Genomic DNA, 18,290 nt, shown 5'->3' on the forward strand with positions numbered 1-18,290 from the left:
CAGACTATCTGAGCAGATAATCAATTATATTAAAATCTTCTTCATTAAAGAATTAGATTAAAAAAAAAAACACCTTATTTCTTTTGAAAGATATGATGTGCTTCATTGTCAACACTCTTACCAAGGCTCACTAGGCTATAGGAAGAATTCACACTGAAACAGCTATGAAGTTATTACCAGAAGATGAGTACTTGGAAGCTCAAAAATAGCCTTCATATTCCTTTAGATCTTCCACTGAACTATTCYTTAAACGATGCAATATGAAAATTCGTGCTGCTAATGCAGAACAGGAATGAATATGAACATTTTAGGCCTCACATATACATATTGTTCAGTGCTAGAGATTCACAAGAGGTCTATAAACCCAAAACTTTTCCAGCAACAATGCTCTTTGCAGCATACTGCTATTCCTGTTTAACTGATGTGATTAACTGAGGCAGAAAGATATTGAACTTTTTGTCCAAGGTCACACAGTGAGGTCAGGAATGGAGCTAAAGCAGACTCCAGCTCTTTCAGTTCACTGCTTTGTTTTAAACCATCTAATCTCCCTTTCAGCTCTTTCATACAAAAGTACAAAAGACTGTTGGTCCACTGTTACACTTAAAAGTGCAAATCCCCAGTGTWAAAAGAATGCAGGTAAGGATTCAAAGCAAGTGTATGAAAATCTGTTTTCTGCTCACTGGATGCAGAAATACTGCAGCACATCCCATCACTTTAATAGTATCTCACAACAGAAGGTACCTGAGTCACGTTTAGTGTACTGCCAATTCAAGTAAAAGCTCTCAGGAATACCAAAAGTTATGCAATCAGCCAGGAACACGTAGCTGATGTAGACTCCTGGTATTATAACCAACTTTTTCATTTGTATATGAACAAAGCTCAAAAGAAAAGAATTGAAGTAATATACTTAATTTCTACAGCATTTTTAAGTGTTTCATGAATAGTAAGTAATCATCTTGACAAATCCATGACAAAATGTTACCAGCAGCTATTTCAACATGGAAGCTGCACAAAGATGTGAAAACTAAAGCTGTAGCTCCAGATCTAAGTAATAACAAAAAGTCTCTAAGTSCTTCAGAAGCCAAAAATACAAACATTAGTGAAATGAAATCTCAAAGCCAGGRAACTCAAGCAGTGATTCCCTGGCCACCATCTCCTTTTTCCACAATTTTCCATTATAGACTTTGCATCCTGTTCCATGTTAAAGAAAGTCAAATCAATGCAGAATAGGTTGGTTTTTTTTTTATTTCTTTCTTACTGAACTGAAACAGAACAGCTTCCTTGACAAAGCACACTGCGCTGCATTTATCCCTACTCCTCCAAGCATTTTAATTTCCTTACAATGAAGAAGAAACACAGCTTCATTTCTGTTGGACTTTGGCTGCAATTAATAGTTTTTTATTTCTAAGTGATAGTGAATACTGAAAGGTAAAAAAAAACTTGTGTTTTGCAAGAATCAGATTTAATTAACTTTTTAAGTTCTCTACCTAGCTTTCTAGAGCATCTACTTCTTCGCCATAGGGGTAATCTTTTTCTTTCAATATCAGAACTGCACTAGGAGAAACAAAGTGAAAAAGCACCCAGCAAAAAACATGTAATTTAATAACATGCATAGCAAGATTTGATAGAGTATTTTTAAAAAGGGCTTAAATGATTCAGACACATCATAAAAATCAGTGGAACTTGAAGTCAYTTCAGAAACCCCGTTGTTATTAGTAATTTAAATAAAAGTCCTCAGCTGCTCACAGGATGTCAGTATCTCTAACCTCAGAGCTCTGTTTGCATAGCAGAGCCTGTAGCATCCCCTCTCAAAAAGCTTCAGTCTTGTGTGACATTCAGAGACCTTTTTTAATCAACCCTTGTGAACATTACMAAGAAACATTTTCAGGATGGGCGTCAGTATGACTGATGGCCTTTTATAGGCKTGCTGAAAAAATAAGTAAAGAGCAAACTGCTGTTTATTACAGTGGATGTGGAGAGAACCTTTCACTTCTGGGGTTCACATATTAGCCACAGGAAAGACAGGACAGAGAGAAAGAGGCACAGAGGGACACCAAGAGCAAGGCATACACATAGTCTGGAACCTGGCTAGAGACTGCAACTGGAAGGCAAGAACAAACATCATAACTGGACTGCAGAAAGGCCTCAGGTRAGAGCAGAAATGACACAAAAAAGAAAGAGCTTCATACCAGGAGCTGAAGCAAAGTGTGGTAAAGAGGCTGACAGCTCACCAAGAGTGCACTAAGCCAGCCAGACACTCAAAGAAAAGTGCCAGTGTACAAGAAGGATGCAARAAGCAGCAAGTTCTGCAGAAAGGCATGTATCCTATAGCCTGTACTCTCTACTGGGGATAAGTGTTCCACAAGCCAGAAATCTGCCACACTGAGCCCTTCAGTCAGACAACAGTAATTTTGGGAGTGAGAATGTCCAGCACAGCACCTTACAGAGAAKTATCTTTATCCCACTGCCTGCTTTCCAGATCCAACAGGGCTCTTCATACACTACTACAAAGGGGCTTAAACCAGGTTTTTGTTTAGTTGTCTTCCCTACTACCATAGATGTGGTTTTAATAAAGTATTTATAAGCTGGTTTATAATGAAGAATATTTTTGTCAGAGAGCTCTACTGACCTGCAGTCCTAACAAAATATTACTTGCTTACAGAAAATAGCCCAAAGTTCTATTTCATTTTTAGCATTATACACTTGGTATAAATTGGTCTTATTAAAGTATAATCTTCAAAGTAGAAGAATCCYAATTCTTTCTTCAGCCCTAAACAAAGCCCCTGCAAAACCAAGAACAGACTCAAAGGGCTGTTAACATTCACACCCAGTTTAGAYAYCTAACTTGCCACAAWGTAATTATTACATTTGTTATGTATKTAAGATATAATTAACAGCACAGGTGATTGGGAAAGATTTATTATGTAAATCAAATTCCAACACCTTTACTCACTTCAAACAGCACTTTGCCTTGAAAGCAATGACAGTGATATCAATGGTAAACAAGCTGCTCTTTAACAGGAGCCAAAGTGACCCAAACAGGTCCATTTTTGTAGTGAACTTGGTCTTTTCCTGTGTTTATAAACAGACTACACACACATCAGGATCTAGCACATAAAACCAGACAGGTTATAAAGAAATCCAGATCTCTCAGTGATAATGCACTATTTGCATGATGCCTAGATGCACCTTAACCACAAGAATATCAAGTCCAAATTAACTTTACAGTATCCTCTGTATATAATCTCTTTGGGAAATGAAACTGCTGTTATAGTTTCTGCTATTTCAATTTGAGACAAGTGTTGTAACCACAAAGTGCAGTTGTGAGCTTCTTCGACAATCCCAGCTGGGAGTGACAAAAGCTGAGATACCTTAGCCCTTCTATCCTCAAGGACAAGCTACAAACACTATCTGAAGAGTTACTAATTTCAGGTAATCACTGGTCTTGAGCGCAGCTGTAGTAAATTTACATAGAATTTATGTTTTTGGAAAATCAATGAATTTGCAATTTTTACAGAAAACAGTGGGTAGAAATATAACACAGTTGCCTGTCTTCCAAACACACTGTTAGTGGAACAGCTCTGACGTCAGCGTCCAAAACTTACAGCCTCTGCTTCCACTAGAAGCAGACTGGTACTCATTTTCACTTCACAAGTCAGAAAGTTAACCATTATCAGGGAAACACAAACAGCATCAGTAGGTCACTGAGGAGCAGAAGATCTKGGAGACAGGAAATTACTTCCCTCCTTTGTGGTTTTCTTCTTTTACCCTGAGAAGTTATCAGTTCATACATCACTCAGTTCATCAATAGCTGCATACACACATTTTATGGCTATGACAGTTGTTCATGTGAATAGAAAGGAAAATCAGTGAAATACCCCTTACAGTCTTTCATAACCAAAAGCCACTGTGATTTTTGCAAGCATAGTTTGATTTTAATGCATAGGGCATTAAACAAGSAGATAAAAGAAAAGGATATAATAGGCCCAAATAAAACGACTGCATCTTTGAAAGTTTTAAAGGCCAAAAACCTTAAAACATTAAATTTTAAAGAAAACTGAAATCACTGTATTGTGTACATTACTACTGATATATCATCCTACAGTTAAAACTAAGTCAGATAAATGGCTTATGCTCTGTTTACAAGATGCTAACCCAGCAGAGAAACATTTGAATGTTATCAAATAGGAGAGGCAAAAAAGGTTTGGATAATGCCTTTAACTTGTGTTTTCCATAATGGAAGCTCTGGATCTGTAGAAAAACATATCCTGAATAACTTGTTCTCCCCTTCAAACATTCACCTGTGTGATTCTTTTCCATGAACACTGGTAAATTCCCTCAACCTGCAACTAAAACATTAAATTGTAACCAGAAAAACATAGAAACCCTGACTTCATTGACTGCATCTCAATACTTCATTTCATTGTTCTTGTGTTGATAGCAGCCTTCACTGTTTAATAAAAATCCGCAAACTTTTTGAGACAGCACTTACACCTTCTGTCAACACAGTATCACACCTAATTACCCGCCTCAAGAAATGAAAAACAAAAGCTAGAAGCAACAGGTATGAGAACTTTGACACCCTTTTTTTGTTTGCTTCCTTCTGAAAATTAAAGGAACCAATTCTCCTTTCAGTTTCATCCTCAGAGAATGCCCCAGACTGCAGCAAATTAACATTTGATTACACTGGCATCCACAAGCACTAAYTGTTCATTCCAGGGTTCCAAGCCTTGCATTAGAGTATTTGTGAATCTTTAARAGATTTTTGCCTAGATAGCTTTCCTTTTACATAAATGTCATCACAGTATTTTATCATCTGGTTTAGGAAAGATCAGAAGGATTGCTAAAGGGTTTGCAAATCGGTCCCTCAAGGCTAGCATTTGACCTMTTTAATAAGGTAATGCTGACATGTTTCTAATGAATGCAGTGGCAGTCATACCACACTTTGACTTTTTAATTCACTTAGCATCAATTTGTTAAGCTTTATTTATCACCCAAGAAAGTACTTACAGGGTCAGAAGGACCACAGAAGTCTCTGAACACTTTTGCAGGGTCGGTYTGTATAATCTCCATTGCTATGCAAGGGCCTGAACACAACTCTGAAACCATCTCCTGGAAGAGAAAAGAGACAGAAAAAAAACCTGAACTTCAGGCTTTAGCAAGGGTTGTATTTCTCCCCAAAACAATGCCCAAACTTACTGGACAGGAACAATTAAGAAATATTGGTGCATTTAGGAAAGCAAGGACATGAAACAAAGATACTATTAGTATACATAAAATAAAATTTTTATATTGCTACTTGGTTTAGAAGGAAATTGAGAAAAATTGGATATGCAGCTTCCACAGGATACTGAATAGCACATAACAGCACCCACAATACTTTAAATTCTTTTGTAAGTACATCCTTATTGATCTGGACCTAGATTTCATGGCAGTATCTCATAACTTGCCAAACTAGACTGAATCACTGGAATGCACTTTGCTGGGTTTTAAGCCTGAAGAATCACGCTATGTTCAGCCAGTTCCACAGGCAGCAATGTACTTTGCAGTGTTCCCAACCAGACACACAGTACACAGCCTTTATCTGTTTCTAAATATACACTTGTTCAACGGCTTTAAGTCACTAAAGTGTCTCCTGGGCTTTGAGTTCTCATTGTCTTTTCCTCACAGATTACTAGAGAAACTGAAACACACAGGCCAACAGAACCTGTGCCAGTGGCACAACCTGTTAGGGAAAGGRTCCTTGGTCTGGTGATGTTCTCATCATGTACCGATACCAGAATCTCAGTTACACTGAAATCATCTGTTTCCCTGGAGTCTCCAGGAGAGTAAAGAGACATCATGAGCTCCGTGTAGGTGATGAAGATGGGTTTTAGTTTTCATAAGCTTAAATTAACTCTGGGCATTAGTGCCAATTTGGAGTATGTTAATTAGAGGTATAGGTTTCACAAGCCGAAAGAATCTGTTTTGATGCTCTAGTCTGACTTCCTTTTTTAAATAAATGCCCTAATAATTGCATACTTGTCTAGAAATCTTGGCAGACAAGTTTTAAGCAAATCAGGGCTATCAAAGGAATCAAAACCAATGAGGAAAGAGGAAAAGACAAAACATACACAAAAAGTAAGGGAGGACAGGCAAGGACTAGCAAGGTTCTGCAATCCTGCCCACCAGCTATGGGCAGGTCAAAGATGAGCTATGGCAAAGGAAAACAGCGTACAGAGTGGATGAAAGAGCCAAAGGAAAAGAAGAACTAAATCCTTCTCTTCCTTCTATGAATTGTGACAGAAAATAAATACACAATGACTCAATCAGCACTGTTCCAAAAAGTTGCTATCCTCATACTGGATTCCATGCTGAGAACATGTGCCTAATCTCCTCAGTCTGAATTTTAYCCAGTACCTCTATCATCAACCAGATCCTAGGAAATCTAGGTAGAGGTATTCCTCAAGGACATGAGAAGAGGGCACACTAGCTTCATGCTCTACAACATGAATAAATATTTTAATTCCAAAAACTGTTACCACCAACAGATCCTCTGTTCAAACAGATCAAAGAGCCACATATTTCATTCTGTTAAGAGACAGTAAATTGCCACAAAGTCACTACTCTGCACCATTTCCTTACATTCTGTCATCTAAACAATTGTTAAGGGCAAAGCAGAGAAAGAGCGGGCTTTTAATTTTAGTTGAATCAGCTCTCTGTAACTCACACAAACAGTGGTTATTCTTGTTCCTCCCTCTTTTACTGTTTCTGTCTCAGCACTACCACCAATAGCAGAGAACAACATGACCAAAGTTACTCCTGACTCCTTTGATACAGCACAAAGYTGAGATCTGGACACCAGGTACAGCACAGAGGGAGGTGTTTGTGTTTCTGCTTACACAGTCAAGTCCAGAGCTCAGTTTAAACAGCAGTTTCTCTGGTGAGGCTCACAGTTACAGCTACATCACATTTTCTTTAGCAAATAGTTTATTTGTCAAATAGCACAGTTTGTGGTCAATCAAAACCATTCCTGAAGTGGATCGAGAYAGAGGATTTTTGATTAACTAAGCTGACCTAAAATAATCTCACTTATTTTTCCCCATTTTCTAATCGGGATAGAGTAGGAAATAGCAAGCAAAACAGCACAAAAACTAATCAACAGTATGTAAAATCCCATATAGGAGATACCAACAAAGCTAAAATTTTGGACAATTGTACAGCTTTCTCTTTTCACAAAGTACTCTATATATAGTGTCAAACCTTTATCTGACTGACAAGGAATAACTAGAAAAAATGGAAGTACAGTTTTTTTAAGAGAYTTCTGGATGCCAGTATCTTCTGTKCTGAGTTATTTTGGAATGATAAATAAAATTTAGATSAAAACAGATGGTTCTGAGTCACATAGATATACAAGGTCATCTTCTTTCTTCAATATTCTATTTTGTAACATGCTTTTTCCTATCTGGACTKCACTGACAGTATTTGTTGCTGTTCCTTCCCGTGTGTGCCTTCTCCAGAACCCTTTACCATCGTGGTTTGCTTTTCCACGTTTTCCTGTTTCTCAGACATCCTGAGTGTGTCAAGATATTAATTTGATTTATTTTCAACTGAGCCAATCCAGCAAGGATAGGTCACAGGACAGAGCCCTAGATTCTCACTTTCCTTGAYATCACCTAAAACATTTTTTATTTATTGATTTACCTTGTTTAAATGTCACCTTCATTCCTGAGTAATCCTCCAACTAAAATTTGCACTTGTTAGAGGGTTAGAAATTGTACAAAAGAGCTGCAGAAAATTGTRGAGAATTTCCAATTTTTTCAAAGCAGAGACTTTTGCAGTACTACAGGACTCTTCAGGCCCTGAAATACTGGTCAGATACTTCCATATTTCAATTCTGCCATATACCTACCAGAATGCCTGTCCAATCTCCCTTGGTACTTGTCAAAAATCATGCTCAGAGAAGACCTTATGAATATTCCCCAATCYGAGAGTGAACTAACAGTACTCCTAACCCATTTAAAGACAAAACTACAAACMCTGTTGAAGTTAGACCAAACAACCATAAAGCAAAAAAAAAAAAATTAAAATTTCATTTTCAGAGTAACATAAGTAAATATGTAAAAAGTAAGGATAATTCACATTGTAATAGCATGAAGCTAAACTCATCACTATGGAAGTATTTTCAGAACCTTTAGAGTCCTGTGGTACTGCAAAAGAGTACTGCAAGCTTCACTGCCATGTTATTACAACACAAATTATTATACTATCAATAAACCAAAGAATAGTTCAAAATATCATTAGGAAAGCCTCAAATACGCAGCCTCATTGTAAATAAAATAATGGTCCAAGCCACTATTGCAATATCCAATCAAAGATGCAGATGCGATACATTCTCATAGTTCAGTATCAATAAAATAACATTTCTGGGGCAAGCTGGGGATATGACTCTATTGTGTTTTACAAATTCCTTGGCTGAACAATTTTTAATGAAAGGCTCTCCTCTATTATGACATACATAATACAATTTTCATGATGAATTAATTTATTTGAGAACAAACTAGAACTGTTCAATACCCGGTTCACAAAAGAAACCRTATCACAATCCCAAGCAATAAAATATGTGCTAATGTGATCACTTGAGCATATTTTATTTTTAAACAGAGTTTTGTTAAACATATGCTTACCAGATATTCAGGGACAACACCTTTGTAAATCTCATAAAATTCTTCCACACTTGTACGCTCCAGGTTGAACTAAAAAAAACAAAATGTTAGCCAATCTTTATTAAACAACAATACAAATATATAGACATCCCTTCTCAACCAGCAAATATTCAGAATCCTCCATGATTTACTAGGAAAAGGGAATGGCTTTACTACTGCAATATGAAGCTTGTCAGCAACKTAGTGATGCTGCAGGCAACATAGCACACAATATCTTTTCCCACATCAAATAAAAGTAGACAATGTAGTGTTGGCTGATCCCACTAAAAAAAGGGCTATTCTTCATTTGTGACAGGGATTTGAGTGATAGAGGAATTTCAKATCTTGAGACTTTCACCAAAATTGAAGGGCAGGACTCTGGGGAACAATCTCTGTGCCAAATTCCTTTAACTGCTGAGGGTGCTCAGGGTGTCAAAATCCCTTAAGTATCTTCAAAAGCATTCCCCACAACTCATACTACATATATATTTTTAAAAATTAAGGAAGGATATTAACAATAGCTTCATTAATGTTAGCTAGTACATTTTGTTAAGCTACCTCAAATTGCTCCAGAAGAGGCAGGTATAATTATCTCCCCTCTGAACTATAGGGAAACTCAAATACAGAGAAGTGAAGTGTCTTGGCTCAAGGTCACTGAGCCAAGATCAATCAAATACTGAATCAATCAAATCAAACAATCAAATACTAAAACACAAATATCACAAGGACAATGCTGAACCCAAAACATTGCTACAGTCTGCACAAGGATTTTATATTGCAGGAAGACACCTCTGCACCACTGTGATGTGCATACAGCACTATTCCAACTTCTGTTTATCATAAAAACACACAAAAGGAAACCTACCATCTGCAAAGCTGAGATCTCAAATCCTTCCTTGAGGATGGCTTTTACAATCTTTCCAGCAAGCCCTGAAGAAACATGGAAAACACAGTATTCAATTTCAAAAAGCCAAATTTACAGCAGAAAGGTGTTATGCCAATATACTTCTTATTCTCAAACTGAAAAAAACAGTGTTTGTGTAATGCTGTGAAAGGAAGCAGAGAGCAAAGCTGAGTTCACACACTCTACGTTCTATATGAAGTTATAAGTTGATGGTTCCAAGCAACTAAATTCCATGCAAGCATCACAAAGCATTTCTACCAAAAAAGATAATTAGTGAAGCCTTTGCTTTTCTCAGATTAACTGCAAAACACCCAGTTGCTGCAAGACCAAGATTTTTATTTTTAATGAAGACCCATTGGCAATACTGATGCTTCATCAGCCATCGATTCAGAGCACCAGCTGTCCTTTCTTTTACAGTGTTCACCAGAGTGCACACTGTGAAAGTGTAAAAGTGAAGGTTGTTCTTTAAGCCAGGAACAATGCAGGATGATAACAAATATTGCCAATAAAGCAGCACAAGAGTACATGTCTTCTATGGGAAAAACATATTAGTGCAAAAAAACCTGCTCCTTTTAAGTTCATAGCTCACAAATACGCTACTGCTGATAATACTGCTTGCTTTATTCTCTCAGAATGCATCCTCCAAGAYGGAATGATATTGTAAAACAAAACACTAAACTTCAGAAAACAAGAAYCACTGATTTTCCACTRAATATWTTTTTWATATATTATTTTAGATYTGCCTGTGCTGACAAGATCAGGCCATTTTGAAGATTATGTCAGCCAAGCACAGTACTCTGTATGTGAAATTTCACAGAATCACTGGTTTTATAGAATGAAAATGCCTGTCTTCTGGTACAGTTTGTGAGAAACCACAAATTGCTGGACATTTATTTAGAAAAGAATTAATCACAGAAGAATACCCTGTAATGAACGACAACAGCATTATTTGACTTCTGATTATTAAATCCTTTAAAGTAGTCACTAAATTGCAGGATATTTTGTACTGAATAAGTTTAGGAGATGAGAATAAAACAAAGCTGGTTTATATGGAGGTTATAGCATGCTCGAGACACAGCTTACCAGTACCTGTGGCATAGGACTGGGGAGCTTTTTACCACAATAAAAGATCAATTTAAGCTCTGAGTAAATGAGACTGATAACTGAAGAGCTTTCAAAAATTGTATTTACAAGTAAAAATGAAAAAATATCTCCCTGAAATATTTGCTACCATATTTTCACATTTAGGTTTATGTAGAAAAACCTTCCCTCTACAAAACACTGAATATTTYTTCCAAAAATCTTGCAACAGCTAAAGGGAAAACCTGAGATTTTGGTGCATACTTAGTCCATGAAGCTCTCTGGATTTACAGAAAGTAGAAACAAGTGGAGGCAGATGCAGTCCTGTCCCAGTATACTATTCCACCATGTTTTGGTGAAAGTTTCCTTTTAACACTCCTGTGAACCCAGTGGGAAAAAAAAAATTACCCTTTTTTTCAATATGGAAAAAAAAAAWTGCCACAACAAAATGAAGGGACTTGGACAGGTTTGCCCAGGAAATGCAAGACCACATCAGAGAGAGAAACCAGACTTGTAGATTGTTTTTGTCCACCCTGCTGGAAAGGCTGAGCAGCTCAGATGCTTCCACACAGGTTCCACATTGAGGCATTGAGCCTACAGTCTTGTCTTCAGAGAAGAATGGCCAGTTTATAAAGAGATTAAGTGACTGGACAGGAATCATTCAGGAAATGAATAAATAAATACAATTAATTAATTAAATATGTAACACAGCATAAACATTTCCTCATTCCTGACCTTCAAAGACAATACTCCGCTCAACAAAGATGAAGAAAGGGCACTGGCAGATCAACAGTCTGTGTCACTTGCAGGAAAAAAGCTATGAGAAAGGTAARGGACAGCTGGCTTGCCCTGACAGATGCCCATTTCACACTTTATCAGTCARGAATAGGCCACTTGCACAGGCCCTCACAGCCAGAGAGCATCCAATTAAAATACATCAAGTTCTGGGGTATTATGGAGATCTGCATTTTACAGAACTTTTGTCTTCAGCAGGTTTACAGCCTACAAACAAAATCCATGTTTTAGAGAAACAAACGGGGACTCTATTCAGTTTTCTGGGCTGTTTCTTTACTGAAGTCCCTAAGACATATCTCTTCTGCAGAGAGGAGACAGGCTCCTTTAATAATAGAAAAAAAGTAGGAAGGTGTTTTGCATAAAGGTGTTTAATGCCAGCTTCCTTTAATAATTGTGATAAACCTATCAAGATTTTCCTCACACTGTATTTCTGAGTTCACTCTCACTCAATCAGAGCAACAGAGCATTTTGTTGCTCCAGATTGCCAATGTCTGCAATACCCAAAAGGCTTAACCAAAGGATTTATTGTCAYCATTCAGACAGACATCTCACCCAAAAAATTCTTAGTGCCTTGAGGAAGAAGGGCCATGAGATTTCATTTATGCTTGCAAAGCAGGATGTTAACTCCACTTCCCAGATGTGGGAATTGAGGCAGAGGAGCACAAGCAAGTTGCCAGTGGCAGTGCAGATCTRCAAATCCAGTGACTTGGCCTCCCTTGTCCCAGTTTAGGCAATCCATGTATCATTTCTCCTAGTGATACTTTCCTTTCAAATTCTACCTGAACCAAAAYAGAAACAAAAAGCATAAAGGCAATCCCCAAGCAACAGAAGATGGAAGCTCAAGGATCAGCTTGGGATCTGTTTGAGGYTTTCAGCCAGTTGCATGACTGAATTGGGACGTATCCTCTTCTTTGGGGGCAGATAAGGCTCAGGAAAAGATGAACTAATTAGAGTGCCATTTCAGCAGCTTTCAAAAATTCTTTTCAACTTTAAAATCCAAATCTCTTGTGAAAAAACAACTTTCTAAGGACCCTTCAAACAGGGTCAGTGGATGTTTAAAATGTGATTACAGTAAGAACCCAAATCAAAGCCACAGATTAGGCACCAGTTATGACGAATTTTCAGTGGMAAAGCACAAAAGAATCACAAGCATTACTAAATACAACTGAGGGAATTTAACACTAATCCAAGCAAATAGAGTGAGAAAAAAAAAGAAAGCACAGGCACACATTATATATCTGCTATGCAGCATTAAGTTTCTACATACCTAGTACAGGGCAGCTAATTTTCCAACAGATTTTAATCAGGTAAAATGATAAAGTACTGAGACTTCCTCAGTTACATTAATCTTCTAYGACTTGTTGCTTTACAACATACAGTATTTGAAAATTGTCCTTCATTAAGAAASAGAAAGTAGCAGGGAAGACATCAGACCAGAAAAAATTCACAACTGTTTGCAGAATTAGGCATTGGGTTAACATAAAACCATTACTGAAAGTCACTTTTAATCTAACAGCACTTTGACCAATGAGATGTAACCACAGTGTGGGACCTTTCAGTCCCAGTGSGCTACAAACCACCAGCCCTAGGAGTAGCAACTTTACATTCTCATCCCCATCTTCTTGGCCTGTTTCCTACTTCAACCATTCCTCCATTAAAAGCTCATTAGGCAAGTCAGMAGACTGCTTTTTAAGCAAGGCAAGAACTAGCTTCCTCATCTCAGCCTCCACATGTCACTTTTTTAAACCCTTCCAATAATTAAAAATAATACTTCTTAAACAACAGGTTTTTTTGACAAGAATACAAAAACTGCCATGACTGATCAGATCGATGATCCACCTCACCCAGTATTGTATTTCTAAGAGTAACCTGTACCAGATGCTTAACACATCACTAACTATAAGCAGCAATTTAATTTCACGTCTGTTTCTGACATTTTGAAATGCAATTTTGCTTCACAATATAATGGAATAATCTGATTCTTTACTGTCAAGTGGTAAGGTCCTGTTTCAAAATTCCAGAGAATCATGATCAGGCTTGAGTCCAAGCAATGACCTTTTTGAACTCCAGAAGATGGGAAAGGGAGATTCAGAGTTGGGCCCTCCTGCAATGTATTTCAATTGAAGATCTCAGTAATCTTTATTTCAGGCAACCCTAAAAACCACTGGGCAGTAGAAAATGACAGATATCCTTCTCAAAAAGTGCACTTCTTCCTATCAGTTTGTAAACTATCCCCTGAAGAACAAAGTTTATCTCCCTCTTCTACTTGGGAATAACACAACACTAGGCATTCTTACTATGCAGCACAAACACTCCATTTCTGGACTCCCCAAAAGTTGGGTCATCGTGATAATCTGTATTTATTGGTCTCCCAGCCCCACAGTGCAGTGTAAAAAAGGATATGCAGTCATTTTTGCATCTATGCTCTGGCACACAAAGTGAATCATAGAGGGTCTCCTGAGTGACACACTGGGCCAGCAAAGGAGAAAGGAACCTCGAAAGTTACCCAGGCAAGCAATGTTTAGATGGAAGACAGAGGATCATGTAAGGAAATGATGAGAGAATATTGTTCATAGTGATATAATCCAGGATTTCCCATTATTCTTAATTTCTATTCAGGTATTGTATTAAAGGAGAAGTTTGAAGGGCAACTTTACAGACATTTATGGAGAACTCCATCAACATTACAGCACTGGTGGAAATCTTCATTTGAACATACTAAAAGTTAAAAGAGTGAAGACAAAAGACATCACCATGACCTTACTGGAAAACAGAAGTCAGATTATTGCCAGCACAAGAAAAATGATGCATGCAGACAGTAAATCTCAGGGGGCCTCAAAGCCAAAATGACCGAGTGTGTGACGTGGCTGAGGATGGGAAATGACAGACTCAAAGGGGGTGAAAGGTTCAAAGGCTTAATCCCAGCTGCAACTTTCTGAACTGCTATGAACAAGGCAAGACCACACTTGTGAATGCCAGAYAGGGCATTATAAGATACAGAATGATGAAAATCCGTAGGTAAAAGAAGGTATTCTGGGAATTTTTGCATGGGAACAGATGRGAAGAGTCACACTWAGCATTCAGATACAAAGGGCCATAGAGAAATTCAAGGCAAAGATCACAGCCAGACTAYAGAAAATACCCAGCAATTTGGCTGTGCAGTGTGCTCCATTTGAGAAGAGAATTTGAAGAAATATTATGAAGAAAGCTCAATATCTCTGCAACAGTTATGCTGAACTCAAATTGATGGTCATATATCTACAAAAAAACCCCCAAAACCCAGAGAAGCTTAGGTTTCTGTCTTTCTTTGTTCTCGGGTTAAGTTTAAAAAGAAATAACCAGTTTGCTTTGCTCTTTCTTTCAAGATATTCATTATTCTGTACTTCTTTTGCACATCCACTCAGATTTTTTTTTTAAATTTAAGAAGATTATGGTCAATCACTCTGCCTAGAAGAATGTTTCCATGGCTACAATAAGTTTCATTTGTTTTTGCTTATTTCTTGAGTGTGAACAAAATGAAAGATGATGTTTTAACTGAGGTTAACCACTGGATTATACAATGGTATTCAGTACTGTTATTCAAACCATTCACATGCTTACTAAAATTTCTTTCCTTTTTTTTGATTATCCCTACTGAACACTGTACATTGGACTTTTCATTAATGSTTACAGTTACAGAGAGAAGTGGTTAAAATTATACCTTGGAATGTGCATTAGCCCATGATTATAAACAATAACTTTAATCTACCATTTCACTGTCAATTAAATTAACTCTGGAGGTTAAAACCCTCATGAGATCCCCTATAATCTGCTCCAGTCTTYACTAATTTTGTATTCCACTTCCTGTGGACTCACTGTCCTAGATCAACAGTAAATTTACTGTAAGCTCTATAATTTATTTTCAACTTGGCAAAAGACTATCACATATTCTGCATTCTATGTCTGGGCAGTTTCCAGATCCTGTATCTTGCCTTTCTCCTTGCACTGTGATTTGAAAAAGGCAGTAAAAGAAGAGACTTCAATATATTTACCTTTTKCTCCTATGTACAATGACAGACTAGGGGCAGCCACATTTTTTTCATTAAATGTTCTCCAAAATTTCTGGTGACTTCAGGTTCTGTTACATCCTCAAATATCAGGCCAGTGATACACCAGCAAGTTTTCCTTAATGATTAGATTAAATCTTCTTCAATCTAAATTAGCAAATATGCTCATATTTTGCAAACATACTTTACAGAGAGCTGTATATCCCTGTCCTGCCCATCCCAGGTTAAATTAATTAAACCCATCCAGTTTTCATTGACTAAATCTCTTCCTCTTTTTGCCCTCTTTTTCTATTTTTGAAACAGAGTGCCCAGAAACTGGACATGATACACAAGTTGGATTTTCATGTGCACTGAGCAGAACTAGTGGGTACACTGAGAACACAGATTGTGCCAGTTTCATCACTATACCAACCATTTTTCTATAAACTTTTCACTGATACCCTGCCAGTTCTTCTCTATTTTACATCTCTGCATTTATTTTCCTTTCTCCATGGTAGTGCTGTGTAGTTTATATTCAGTTTCATCATCTTCACATTGCTTCATTTCTGCAGTTCATCGGGAATGATCTGAATCCGAATCATATCCTTCAAAATTTCAGCTGGTGCTTGGTAGCACGTGTGAACATTGCAAGCATGCCTGGCCTTCCCCATCCAAGCCACTAATGGCAATATTGACTAGAACTGGCAAGACTTCATTTGTGAAGCCCTTTTAATAGGACGTGCCCATGTCCAGTCCAACATTCAGGCAAACATTTAATGCTATGAAGATGCYTATGCTGCAAAGATCTAAACACACAAATTACTCCACTAAAGGAAAATTCTGGTTTCCAAACAGCAAAGAACTTTCACAAAGGCACTGATATTCAAGTRAATCAGACTATCTGGCACTGTTTTATCTTCTTTATCTATCTATACAGAAAGTATACTTAGAGAATTCAGGGATCAACAAAGCATATTTTCCTTCACAAAAGACATGCTAGTAAATATCTATCATATGTCCATCAATCAATGAGTGTTTTAAATTAAATTATACATTACTGATTCATCAATTTCCTTGGTATGAAAGAAGTTTCATTGTCCTGAAATCCCCTGCTCCACTCTTAGAACTGACTTTTCTCTAACCCGTTACAAGTGAAAATCCCAAAATGCAGTAATAAACATTCATTTCTAATGCCTCTTTTTTTTAATGTCAATACCACCATCCCTGCACAGAGATGATTTTCAGTAACACAAACACCACCAATACAAGTCTACAGAACACAAGAAGGAAATACATTTTTTCCAGTTGGAGGATACTTATGARCTTCAGCAAGGATTGTCTGTGCCATTTGATCTGTTTGTTTCTCTGAAATGTAACTCCTCCTTTTCCTTCCTGTCTCAAGATGTCAGAAAGAACTTTCAAATTCAGTTCACCTCCTCCTCTACCTTAATCAATTCAAATGTAAAATAAATTTTTTCATACTTCAAAAAAATAAATGCMACTTCCCCACTAGCCATTGGAATCCAAAGTCAGTCTAAGCTGGGAAATCAATGCCAAGGTGCTCAAACTTTATGCAGGTGCTCAAGCAAGAAACACTATGGGCTTGGTTTCAAAACCAAACATCCCAGACAAGGAATATCCATCATTACAGCTACTGAGAAGAATTAAAAACATAGATGGAAGCATATGGATGACCGATCTCATGAAGGCTAAATTTTTTTATCATAAAAAATGGTGATGAAGTGGTAAAGTAGGTTGTTTTTGTTTAAATCACTTTTTTTCCGAGCTTCTCTAAAGAGAAAAAAACTCAACTAACCAAAAAAAACCCAGCACCACTAGACACCACCAAATTCTTCAACATCCTATACATAATATATATTCAAGGAAAACACAGGAAACAAACTGCATTTCATTTGAAATGTACGTCTCCTGCCTGGGTAAATCTGTGTGCAAAAGAATGTCTGCAGCTGAAAGCACAGTGTTTTACACAGTCTTCACATGACTGCAGCACTAAGATTGCCAYATTGCATGTGGAAACACCCTGAGGTCACATCTCAAACCAGCCACTSTACTTTGAAGTACCTGCAAAGATTTGAGCTCATTCCTCAATTTCTTTTTTTTTTCATTTCCAGATTCTATCTTCAAATAATTCCTTCCATACTTCTCACTGTTAAGTGCATCAAGGCTGTCACTGATGCCCTGGTACTCAACCTTGTAGACAAAATCCAAAGAAAAGTTCTGCCAACAGTGAGGTGAATTCCACAGCATCTGCACGTCACCTATTATGCACACTTGTCACAGAAAGAGGATGTACTTTCAGATTACTTCTGAGAAAATTGCACTCTTCACTTTCTCTCAAGCATAAGAAGCCAGTTTTCAGGGAACTCTGTTCTAATTCTAGGTTTCCTAAAAATCAAAATAATGACTTACTCAAAATGATGCCTTAAAGGGTAAAAAAGGGAAAAAAATTTCAGACATTTCTTATCTAATGAATAGGAATTGTCTTGAGAAAAAACTATGAGACAGATATGTATGATAATGATAACAGATTTGTACCACCACTATGCCATCCTCTTTTCGTTTTCCAGCTTATTCAATTTTTTAACTACATACATCTGAGCATACTTAGCATGATACAGAGCTTCATTGGATGTTTTCATAGTGATGCCCTCTCTCTTCCAAAGAGCAGCAAGTGTATTGTGTCAGGACAGTTCTTCAGCTGTCTGCAGTCAGATAATCACTACAGTGCCAGATTCCCATGATCTACAATCCTCTCCTCACTCTCCCTTATACAGCAATTTC

General features: G+C 37.3%; 1 protein-coding gene across 1 annotated transcript in view; it reads right to left on the bottom strand.

Annotated features, from left to right (window-relative positions):
- NME7 (NME/NM23 family member 7) overlaps positions 1-18,290 on the bottom strand; it is an 87,768-nt gene that overhangs the window by 29,489 nt on the left and 39,989 nt on the right. Inside the window, exons 8-10 of the mRNA XM_057364193.1 lie at positions 9,550-9,614; positions 8,667-8,735; positions 5,011-5,112 (exon numbers count right to left, since the gene is read on the bottom strand). Coding sequence (XP_057220176.1) covers positions 5,011-5,112; positions 8,667-8,735; positions 9,550-9,614 — 236 coding nt within the window. The remainder of the gene's footprint in view (positions 1-5,010; positions 5,113-8,666; positions 8,736-9,549; positions 9,615-18,290) is intronic.

This window comes from Malurus melanocephalus, unplaced genomic scaffold, assembly GCF_030028575.1.
Source record: "Malurus melanocephalus ecotype Western Australia unplaced genomic scaffold, MMel_1.1 scaffold_36, whole genome shotgun sequence".
Taxonomy (NCBI): Eukaryota; Metazoa; Chordata; class Aves; order Passeriformes; family Maluridae; genus Malurus; species Malurus melanocephalus.